General features: G+C 47.2%; 1 protein-coding gene across 10 annotated transcripts in view; it reads right to left on the bottom strand.

The window, feature by feature from the left end:
• The window catches only part of PPFIBP2 (PPFIA binding protein 2), a 1,142,047-nt gene that overhangs the window by 15,437 nt on the left and 1,114,140 nt on the right, over positions 1 to 12,470 (bottom strand). For all 10 annotated transcript variants that reach the window (XM_069223551.1, XM_069223543.1, XM_069223546.1 and 7 more), the window contains one exon: positions 2,602 to 2,790. In XM_069223551.1, coding sequence (XP_069079652.1) covers positions 2,602 to 2,790 — 189 coding nt within the window. The remainder of the gene's footprint in view (positions 1 to 2,601; positions 2,791 to 12,470) is intronic.

Genomic DNA, 12,470 nt, shown 5'->3' with positions numbered 1-12,470 from the left:
ACAGGGGCCCCTAAGCATAAACTAAATCTCAACCAGTACACTGGGGAAACAATTTTAACCCAGGAAACATTCAATCAAATATATATATACAAACATCAATCATCAATTTATTAATACCAAGGATTAGCAGTAAGAGTAATGCCCTTTGTACAGGTACACAGCATACAGGCAAAAGGAAAGTGACGAGCCATCACAATCTAGTCACAAATTCCATTTAAAGAAGAACTCTGTTGCACCCTGTATTACATTTCATATATTTAAAGGAAGGGGGTTAGAGTGCTTTAGTCGACAAAGTTTAGATCTGCATAAAATGTCAAGATCATCATCAAGACGGTACAATGAATGTCTGGCACCACAAAATTATAACCAGAAGTAATTAGCTATATGTTTACCTGAGGGTCAACTGTCAATACAACAATAAGCTCAGAAAGCAAGGTGCCCACCAAGTCGCCTGGCCTCTGTTACTAAAATCAACTGGGAAGAAGAATTGGGCAATTAATTTGGTTCTTGTGTTCAATTTACAAGCTAGAAGGAGAGTTCTGCTTGCAGATGCACATTCTTCTATATATCAAAGAGACATAAATACTGCCTTTCTTTTGAGTAGTGTTCTTTGATTCCAGATCTAATGCATCATGGTTGAGTTGTCAGTTCAAGTCACCAGTGTTGTGTTGCACATGATGTGCTCAAATAATTTCACTTCTACTCATGCTCAGCACCACATAATAGAATCATCTATCTCCTTGGTCTCTTGCATAAATGATTCTTTCCATCATGCAGACTGCAAGCATTACGCCATTGAAATCCCTTCATCTTGTCTTAGAATGCAACTATAAGATTCTCTGAGTAGGACTGTGGACGTCCAAATGGCATCTAGGTACTCCATGCAAAGGATGCATCCTCTGCCTTGCCCATGCAGAGTTTAAAAAGTCTGACAATCTTTTGGCATCTCGCACAGCTTTCACAATGTATATTTGATTCATATTGCAATGCCACAAAACAAGCTTTGCTTGACTTACCACCCTAATAATGCACTGCCTCCTTTACTTTAAAAAATGTAAAGAAAGTTTTAAAATACATTTCCTCAACTACAGCATTACATAAAACGATTGATAAAATACATTTCTAGTTTCCATATATATCAGCTTAGGTGAATGTAATAAACTGATAAGTGTGCTGCTGAACATATTTATATGATAAACTGAAATTCTACGTTTTAACTATTAAACTCTTCAATTTTTTCCTTGTTCAATTACAATTAAAAAGAAAAAAACCAACAAACTTAATTTTGCACCTTTCTGACACTGTAATGCGAATATTTAACCAGTGTTTAATTTGCATCTATGGGAATCACAGTCAAGACTAGAGCTTACGTAATATTGCTAGCCCTGATTTCTAATCGTATTGACTTACCAGATTTCTCCCTTGAACATTACATATAAAAAGCATGTGCTTCTGCATACCAAATGACTTTATTGCATAACTGGATTTAATTTCAGTGTAATGAATTAAACAAAGAAATTATGTGAGCCGAGCAGCAGCTTTTGGAATTACCGTCTTCATAAATCATGTCAAAGAGCTTATAGTGCCCAGGATTATTTCATTTTTCAATTAGTTAACTTTTCAAACAAGGTTGACTACTAGTTAAAAAGAGTTTGGCTCACCTTAAAGAAGCATTGTTGCGGAAAGCATCTGAATCTAACTCGGGCCATTTTCGAAGTGACCTGTTCTGCTCAAAAAGTACCCTCTTTCCAGATAACTTATTTTTGATGACCATGTTGGAATGGTAAATTGTTTTTCCTGCGCCAGTTTTGTTTTAATTCTGTGTACTGTGTCATTTTTGTACTCTACATAGGTTCCTAACAAGTTATAACTAAAATGCATGTCGCTCAGATGTGTCTGTGCTTCTGGTCAGATACCGATACCCTGAGCTTTTCTTATCTTCTGATCTTGATGTTATATGTTTTGGCCAAGTGTGATGGCCACAGCAGCCTTTTTTTGCCCATAGAGACAAAGTGGATAATGGCAGTCATCTTGTCTCATGGCTCTCCTCGCCATAGATGGCGCTAGGTTGTCGCAACTACCAATTCTTGGAAAAAGAAAAACTGTGAAACACACTTTGCTTCCCCTTGTCCTTATTTTATTGTCTCGACAGTGCCACAATGGTAAATAACACAACTGACTTTGTGAAGTTCACTGATAAGCTATATACCTTGACATGTAGGCATGCTCTTGATCTGGCTATGGTAAACATGGTGGAATTTAACAACATACCTGCATCAGCAAACAAGTCTAGCAGGGGCTACAAGATGGTGCAACTTTTATTGTACCAAAAAGTTTTATTATCACTTTCGATCCTAAAAGACCACGTTCTTAAGACATGAATGGTTCAGGCGTGAATCCATCATACAACCATTTGTTGTTTACAGAAGTCAGAATCATGGCCATTATTTTATTTTATGTATATCATTCACGTACCACAAAGTGATACAGGGGATACAAATATATTATAAAACAAAATTAACAGTAATACAGAATATCCAGTTCCCCATACAATTATGGTTAATAGAAACAAATGTAGTGATTTTGAACTACATAACATACCCGAACTTTAGCTGTCGTGGTCAATGGTGCGTAGGTTGCACATTCAACTATTTCTCTTTTTTCCTGCTTGGCCTCTGCACCAATTAACATATGGAAGTTAGTAGTGAGGTGCCGCCTCAATAAGGTCTTCTGGGGTGGAATGTTAAGAAGCATGGCCAGTGTGTCAGCATTAAAACGAGGTTCAAGAATCTGCACAAGAAACATATTTGAAGTAAGAATTATTGTTGTGTATAGTCATCTTCTGAAATGTTGCAAGGCAAAAAAATTCATATAGCTGTATCAAAATCTGTGAAAATATGACAAACTGGATCAGTTACTTACCTCTGTTAATGCGCATAGCCGATTAACACTACCTACCAGTGCGCAGAGCTACTCCTCACTAACATCTTGGGGATCCAGTCTGATGTCTGGACAGAATTCAAAGGTAAGGAATCTACAGCTAGATACTGGGGGTCATTTTGACCCTGGCGGTCCGAGACCGCCAGGGCTAAAATGACAGAAGCACCGCCAACAGGCTGGCGGTGCTTCCAGGCGGATTACGACCGCGGCGGAAGCGCTGCGGTCGCACTGCCGGGGCCGGCGGTATTCCGCCACTTTTGCCCCGGCGGTGATATTCCGCCAGGGCAGCGCTGCCCAGGGGATTACGAGTCCCCGACCGCCAGCCTTTTTCTGGCGGTTTGCACCGCTAGGAAAAGGATGGCGGAACGGGGAGTCGTGGGGCCCCTGCACTGCCCATGCCACTGGCATGGGCAGTGCAGGGGCCCCCTGACAGGGCCCCATGCAGCTTTTCACTGTCTGCTATGCAGACAGTGAAAAGCGCGAAGGGTGCAACTGCACCCGTCGCACGGCCGCAACACCGCCGGCTCCTATGTTGCGGCCGTGATCCCCGCTGGGCCGGCGGGGATCTCCAAATGGCTGTGGCGGGGGTGCAGCTGCATTGGCGGCCGCACGGCGGTCAGATCTTGGCGGGCGGCTGATGCCGCCCGCCAAGGTCGTAATGACCCCCACAGTCTCTACCAGATAAGGTGTTACCAAAGTTAAGTAACTTGTCCATCTAATAGAGAATTCTAGCTGCAGATTCCTTACTTTTAAATAGATACTCAAGCAATACCATCTCCAGAAGAGGATCTGTGAACCAATTTCAAACAAGAAAGTCCTGCAAGCCCAAACTAGAAAACTGTATGTCCCTACGGACTCAACTGTCAGGGCAGCAGTGTTTAATAAAAGTGTGCAGAGATGCCCACATTGCTGCCTGACAGATGTCCAGGACTGTAACGCCATGTCCTAATACAGTGGTTTCAGCTTCAGGTATAGTAGAATGAGCACGAAACCCTCTGGTTGCTTTTTGGCCAGTGAGTAGGAAATCTTAATGCAGAATACGACCCATCTGGAGATAAACCGCTTCTCTGCTGCCCAACCTTTCTTTGCACCCACATACCCTACAAAGAGTTGGTCATCCAACCTGAGCTCTTTTGTACGATCAATGCTCTTTTTGGTCTCTCCTCTTCCTTAGAAGGTCGTGGGGGTGGGTAAAAAGTAAGCAAGATTATAGACTGGCCAACATGCAAAGGTGTGACCACTGTGTAAGAAATGAGCCCCTAGTGCAAAGCACCACTTTGTCATGATAAATAGAAAGGTAGGATGGCTTGGATGATAAAGCCTGCAGCTCACTCACTGCATGGAGATGTAATTTCCACAAGAAAGGCTGTTTTCAATGTGAGAAGCTGGAGGGGACAGTTGTGAAGGGGCTCGAAAAGAGCGCACATCAAAAGTCAGAACCAAATTAAGACCCCACTGGGGCATAATGAATGGGGATGGAGGGAAGAGATGTGTACCTTTGAGAAACCTATTTAAATAGGAGACTTGAATAAGGAAGATTGATCAAACACCTACAGAAACAGCAGATAAATAGCCTTTGAGAGTGCCCAAAGCAGAACCCTACTGGGCAAGGGAAAGAACGAAAAGTAGAACTTCGGAGAGAGGGGCAGAAAGGGGATCAACAGACTTGTCTGTGCACTATGCCGCAATTTCTTTTCAATGACAGGCGTTTGCCATTTTGGTGGAGGGGCAATTGGCTACCAAGATGACGTTACAGATTTAAGGAAGAAGGTCAAAAGCTGTCAACTGCTGCTGCTCAATCTCCACGCAAGAAAGCAGAGAGTGGACAGGTTCAGGTGAATACCCCCCCCCTGCTGCCACAGAAGAGCCTCCTGAAGTGGCAGTCTGATCATACGATTGATGGACATGCTCAGCAGCTCGGGATGCCAGACTCTCTGTGCCCAGTCCAGAGTCACAAGGATTACTTGGGCCTGGTCATTCCTGATATGTTTGAGAACTCTGGAAAGGAGTGGTATCGGCAGAAAGGCATACAGGAGGCCAGAATTCCACTTGTGACAAAAAGAATCTCAGAGCAACGGCCGCCTCGGAAAATCCAGCACGCAAAACTGCTGACATTGCGCATTCTCAACAGTGGTGAACAGATCTAACTAGGGCTCTCCCCACTGCTGAACAAGTCCTTGCACCACCTCCGGATAGAGACGTAATTCGTGATCCACCAAGCATTTTCGACTGAGTTTGTCTGCTCTGGTGCTCAGAGAGCCAGCCGGATGTTGAACCACCAGGGATATGCCCTGCTGTTCCAGCCATGTCCAGAGATGTAAAGCCTCTTAACAAAGTGTCCACGACCCCTCCCCACCGTGTCTGTTGTAGCACCTCGTGGCGGTGGTGTTGTCCGTAAACACTTGCACTAGCCTTCCCTTGATAGAGGGTAGAAAGACTTTCAACCCCAGTAGGATCGCTCAGAGCTCCAGCATGTGGAGTCCCGCTTCCATCTCAGACCAGATGCCTTGGATCTTCACTTCTCCCAAATAGCTGCCCCATACCAGGACTGACGCAACTTTCACTACTGTCAGATCTGGTTGGGGAAGGGAGAGGGATCTGCCTCTGACCCAACTGCGGTTCAATAACCACCACTGCAGAACCTTTGCAGTTACCTCCGAGATCTGGACCATGTCGGAGAGATTCTCCTGATGCTGCATCCACTGGAACTTTAAGTCTCACTGCAGAGCCTGCATGTGCCATCTGGCATGTGTCACCAGCAGGAAGCAGGAGGCCATGAGGCCCAGCAGTCTCACAGTCATTCTCAGTGACGTCCAGGATACAGGCTAAAACATCAGTATCATACCCTGGATATCCTTGACTAGCAGATCAGAAGTGTAAACCCGACACTCTACTGTGTCCAGAACAGCTCCGATGAGAGGGTGCATCTGAGAGGGTATCACGTGTGACTTCAGCATGTTGACAGTGAAGCTCAACGAATTCAGGAGGTATGCCATAGTCTGAAGGTGTGAGACGACAGCCTCAGGCAAGCTCACCTACAATGGCCAGACGTTGAGAAGAATACTGACATCTCTGATCTCTGCAGATGAGCTGCAACCACGACCATCAGCTTACTGAACACACGAGGGGTGCTGGTAAGGCCAAAGGGGAGCACAGTAAACAAAGTGCTCATGGCCTACCATAAACTGCAAGTAACATCTATGGGCAGGCAGGATGGGGATGTGAAAATAAGCATTCTGCAAGTCCAAAACTACCATCCAGTTTCCTAGGTCCAGGGATGAGAAGACCTGAGCCAACATGAGCATCTTGAAATTCTCCTTCTTGAGGAAGAGATTGAGGGCTTGTAGGTCTAGGATAGGGTGAATACCTTTGTCCTTTCAGGTGACCAGAAATTAGCAGGAATAGCAAACACAGCCAGCTTCTGGCACCAGAATCCTCACTATGGCTTGGCCAATACAGCCACAACTTTGTTCCGGGGAAGGGATAAATAATCCTCCGTCATCCGGCCATAGGATGGTGGCATGGATGGAGCAGTAGTCTTGAAGGGGAGGGAGAAGCCCCTTTGGACTATCTGCAAAACTCATCTGTCTGAAGTAATGGACTGCTGTGGGGCAAGTGAGGCCTAATCCTGTCATCAATTGGGTGTCCTTGGTGGGAGAGAGGCAGACTAGAAGTGTTTAGAGGCTGCTTCAGGGGAGGGGAGGTGACGGACTGACCAAACTGCTGGCCACTATAACCACAAGGTCCCGCAGCCTCGGCCAGTTAGAGGCTGGGCAACATGCGTGGCATGGTGCTGGACAGAAATTAGAACGATTGGTAGCCCCTTCTGCACCCATGAAAAGAGCAAAAGGCAAATTGGCGGGGGAGATGAGGGGCCACTGCGAGGCCCAAGGACCTGGCTGTAGTAGGAGAATCCTTGAAGCGCTCGAGTGCCAAATCTGCCTTGTCTAGAAAGGGACGGGTGCCATCAAAGGGCAAGTCCATCAGAGAAGCTTGGACATCCCCAAAAAGCCAGACATACTCAGCCAGGCATGACACCTCAGGTCCACTGTCATAGAAAACGCTTAACCTAGTCTGTCGTGTCCAATCTGCAACAGATTGTGAACTTCGATGCGCCCCTCACGTCGGCAACATCCTGAGAGCACACAGCCAAGGGCCTCCTTTAGGACCTGTGGCAGCACTTGCACATCCGTATCCCACTGCATGTGGGAATAATGGCTCAATAGGCGTGCGGTGTACAGAGACCGCAAGGCTGGCAGAAGAAAACATCTTCTTCCCAAATGAATCCAATCTCTTGGATTCCCTATCCCTATCCAGGGGAGTAGTAGGAAATGTGCCATGGGAAGTAGAGGCTGGGACAACCAAGCTCTCGGGGTGGAGTGCTGCATCAGGAAACTTGGGTCCCCAGGTTTGGGGCAATGGTGGCAAGCAGTCGTCCTAGTCACAGGAGCCTCTGTGATGGGTTTGGACCAGGTACCCAGAAGGATATCATCACCTTTAGAGGTGGAAGCTCCCAGTTACATCACCTCTGTCATGAGATTACTCTTGAGAGCCACTGAGGGTAGTTGAAGGGCCAGGACTTCAGCCACCTTCCTCACCACCATAGCATAAGAGTCTCTCTCCTCCGTAGCCATGATGCGGAGAGAAAGCATACCAGATTCTGGAGTTGTGTCCAGTCCACTGGCTTCATCCAATCGCTCACGCCAATACATTTCTTCTTCGTATGGCTGGTATTCTAAAGGGTCCAGCGACCCCTCCCTTTCTTCCCTGATGCCTAGACCAACTGAATAGGGCTCAGGATCCGAACGAGGAAGCAAAGCTCCTGCTGGTGTGAGTTCTATTTCGGAGTCAGGGATGTCAATTGGGATGGTGCAGCCAGTGGGCAGCAGCAGCATCTGCATCTGGACTGGTGCTGGGAAAGGTCAAGGTGTTACGACCGGTGCAGGGCCGGACCCAGGACTATATCCCTGAAAGCTCATTGGTGTCTAAGCCACTACTGCGGAACCCAATGGGGCCCACTCGGGTCCAAAGGTGCTCCAGCAGGGTCAGATAGCCCCAAAAATAGGTGCATGGCCTCAAAAAGTTCTTTCAGTTGGGCTGGGGTCGCTCCCAGAAATTCAGGACAGCATAGTGTCGGCACAGGTTCCTAAGAACGAGGCCTAGCATTATGGCGCTCCGTCATCACATCGGCTGACAGATGAGAAGTCTAACAGTGCTTCAACTTCTTTTTTCTTGTGCCTCGATTTACCTAATCGCCCAATGACTTTGGGTGGGACGACAAGGACTTTGTCCTTTGCGACTGGTCCAGGTATCTTTCTCTGAACCGAGAACTGCACGGAGTTGCGTGCCGAGCCACCACCAGCTTTAGAGACAGCTCCCTCAGAGCCTTCAGATGCATGGCCTGGCACTCTGAGCACAGCTTTGGGTTGCCGTTGAGTTCCAGACACCACCATCACACAAGATGCGGATCCGTCACGGACATCACCTGATGGCAGGAACTGCAGGGCTTGAAGCCCATCTTCTTAGATGACATTCGGCGACACAAAAGGAGTGATCTCAAAAAAAGATTTGACAGAAGGTTAAAAAAGACCAGTCAAAAAGCGACTGGTCTCTTCGGATCAGCACTGGCTGGCACAAAAAGAAAAGAACTGATGGCATGCCTGGGTGTCTTCTCTATAGGAACAGCAACATCCTTTCTGGTGTGGATGGCGGCACCGATGGACACAGAGCCGATTGACGCCACCTACTGCCATGCAGGGATACTGCTCATGAAAATTTTCTGGGTCCAGTCTGATGCTTGAGGAGAATTCAAGGTAAGGAATCTGCAGCTAGAAGTCTCTATCAGATATTCGTGCCTGTAAACACATCATACTATCTGCGGCTCAAATAGCTGACGCAAGTCATTCATGAAGATTGATCACACTCTTCATGGCCTTATTTATCATATTTCTATATATTTCTCCTGAGTAGTTACATTTATTTTTAATAGAGGAATTCACTGGAGAAAGTAGGCATGTGCAAACAAGCACTGGAAAAATGCAGATACTTGTTTGCCCTCACTATTGGCTTTGCCAATGCTTGCAGAATTGTGACTCAAGCACTGGCAGAGCCAATAGGGGTAGATGGCCATTCTGGTCTAGACAGACAACGTGCAGTAAATGGGTATTTAGTCCGCTGTGATTCTGCGCTGTTTTTTGGCCATTTACTGTGACTGAATCTCACTATTCGAGTTTTACTCACAGTAAATTCAAGGGCACTGCTGTGCAGCTATACGGTAAGGGGCACTGGGCTGGTTAGATGAGAACATGCAAGTAGGCACACCTGTGCGGGATGCACGTGTGAGGCTAGGGTCATGTGCAGCGCAGTATCTCTGCACAGGTAGCCTGTCGTACAAGCGACTGATATTGCCCTAAAAAGAGAGGACATTCAAGGTGGACATCTATAGTACCTGCTGGAAACTCTGTGGCCTTTTAAACTATATTAAATATAAAGGAGGAATGTACAATTAAGCACATTTTCACTCCACTTAGGCCTGTTGGGTCCAGCAAGGTAGAAAATGGGAATAAAACATGCATCAGGCATCTCCATCAGCTAGGGGCAGAGCAGCAGCCCTCAAAGGTGGTCTGTTAGACCTAACAAGCTTGAAGTAGTGTTTCCCCAAGTTTTTTTTGCTTTTTTTCCATCAGTTTTGCCAATGATCTTTTAGTGGCATTAAGGCTCTGGGCACTCTCCCACTGTAACTAAAGTGTGAAAGTGTGCGCACCCTTCCTACATGGTAGGAAGTGGTGCTTACCAGTGTGTGCACATTTGCACCAAGGGTGTTTTCAAACGTGTGTTAAGCCTGCCATTGTAGGTCTGAGTGTGCTTGCTTGCACCATGGTGTTGTAAACATGTGTCCCACCTGCCACTGCAGGCCATTGCATGCGCACTTGCACCAAGGGTGTTTTTAAACATGTGCTAAGTCTCGTACTGCAGGCCTGAGTGTGTGCACTTGCACCATGGTGTTTTAAACATGAATCCAGACTGCCATTGCAGGCCTGTTTGAGCGCCATTGCATGTATGCTCAGGTTGGCCTTCCTAAACACCCAGCCAACCCTGATGAGACCTAGGCACCCCTGGGGTAAGTCCTGAAGGGGTGAAGCGAGTGGTACATGAAAGGCAGGGCAGGTACACAGAGGTGCTCTCTGCCTATGTGTGTTTTCCCTACTTCTGTAGGCTGCTCTTCCCATAAAGTTAACTGGGGGACTGACTGAAATCACTCCAAACTGCAAAAGTGGATTGCAGTGGTCAGCCTCATGTTTCCTATCACTGGATTTGCAATGACAAACCCCTTCCTATGGTAAAGGTGGTTTTGTCATTACTACATTAGAAATGCCACTTCTGGAAAGTGGGCATTCTGCTGTTCTAAAATTGGTTGTGTGCCTTTCTACTTGGCTCTAATCCACACTGGAGGCTGGGGGAGCACATTCGTGCTCAGCGACAGCTATAAACACTGGGCATGCAACTAGAAGGACAGACCTGTGCCATTTGAGGGCCGGGCTGGATAAATTGGATAGAAAGATTTTGGCACTTGGCCTCTGGAAGCCAGAAAAAAGTCTCCACTAAAGATTAAGATCTGCTTTCCAAGGCCCTATTGCAGACAGGACTGACCTTTAGAGGAGACGTCTGTGGTTCAAAGGGAGAACCTCGGAACCACAGCCAATTTCAAAGGCACACTACAGTATAACTACTGGTGCCATACTTCAGCAGGGGAGAAATACACTTGTGGGGACATGGAACGGGAGAAGCTGGTCCGTGCAGTGCACACTGCCAGAGGAATCTGTTGTGTACAAGGAGGATTACTGCCTTTGGAAGGGACCGCGCACCCTTCCTGAATAGCGACTGGCCTGACTATGTGCAGCCTTGTGGCACCCTGAGTGTGCTCTCCGAGGGGGGCTTGTTGAATTGCACCCTGTTCTCTTGTGGAGGTCTCAGGGATATCAAAGACATCCCGCAATGGACACACAACTGGAGAGCGGTGCCCTCATGGGTGCCAATGTTGTCTGCTGAATCCCAACTGGTAGTGCAGGGTGAGTTTGGAACTAAAAACTGTGCTGGGTGACCTGATTGCCTGGAGCAGAGCCCTAAGAGCATTGCCCACATCTAAGGTGTGTGGCCCCGCATCATGGGGCCTCAACACGCATAAGCATATTGTTGGTGGTGAGAGGATTCACCTGTTGCAGGACCCCGCGAGGCCTGCTTTGTCGAACGTGCTGCATCTCTCTTGTGCAATATGCTGACTGCACTCTCACTGTGTGAGTTGTCTGATTCGCAGGGGGCAACCATCAGAGGTGAGGGTGCACCCATAGTAGTGCCTCATTCTACCTCCTGCGGCACTGCTAAACTTGCACCTGTGCAGGTGAACAGAACTGTCTGGTGCAATCTGTACCAACTCACACCAGGCGCTGTGCCTCATTTCCAGGGAGGCACAGAATTTGCATCTGTTTGTTGTGTGTTATCAGAACTATCTGGTGCGACCTGTATCAACGCGCACCTGGCATTGTGCCTCATTTACCGGAAGGCACAGAATTTATAACTCTTCTTTGTGAGTGATTGGAACTGTCTGGTGTGACCCGTATCAAAGTGCGCCAGGTGTTGTGCCTCATTCCAGGGAGGCACAGAATTTATAACTCTTTGGTGTGTATGAGTGGAACGGTCTGCTGCAACCCAGATCAGCGTGCACCAGGTGTTGTGCCTCATTTCCAGGGAGGCACGGAATTTATAACTCTTTGGTGTGTATGACTGGAACTGTCTGCTGCGACCCAGATCAGCGTGCACCAGGCGTTGTGTCGGGATTACCTGGGTGCGACTCCGATTGATGTGTACCTGCCCTGACGTGTGCCTCTCTCTTCCAAGAGCCTCCCCTGCTACATAACCCTTCACTATTTGTTCCTTTAGGCACCTCCTTGTGGCGAACTACCTGTCCACGCCACACCCAGCCAACAACATTGATGTAGCCAGGTAGTATTGCCCAGACCGGGCCTGGGTAGTAAGTGTTAGAAATGGCCTTTTTGCTGGGTTATCCTCAAACTTTTCACCTTTGATCTGTTTTTGACTGTGTGCTGCATTTCGTTTTTGCTGGCATTAGGACTCTGTGCACTTTACTAACCAGTGCTAAAGTGCAAGTGCTCCCCGTCTACTATGTATTGGAGATTGGTTTATCCATGATTGACATATCTGATTTACCAGTAAGTCCCTAGTAAAGTTCACTATGTGAGCCCAGGGCCTGTAAATCAAATGCTACTAGTGGGCCTGTAGCACTGATTGTGCCACCCACATGAGTAGCCATGTAAACATTTCTCAGACCTGCCATTGCAGTGCCAGTATGTGCAGTTTTAAACTGCCATGTTAAAATGGCAAGTGAAACCTTCCCTTCTACTACATGTAAGTCACCCCTAAAGCAGGCGCAAGGCAGCCCCGTGGGCAGGGTGAGGTGCTTAAAAGGTAGGATGTGTACTGGTGTGTTTTACATATCCCAATAGTGAAATACT

This window comes from Pleurodeles waltl, chromosome 3_1, assembly GCF_031143425.1.
Source record: "Pleurodeles waltl isolate 20211129_DDA chromosome 3_1, aPleWal1.hap1.20221129, whole genome shotgun sequence".
NCBI classification, from domain to species: domain Eukaryota; kingdom Metazoa; phylum Chordata; class Amphibia; order Caudata; family Salamandridae; genus Pleurodeles; species Pleurodeles waltl.
Note: the sequence above shows the minus strand (reverse complement) of the source record. Positions and strands in the feature narration are given on the sequence as shown.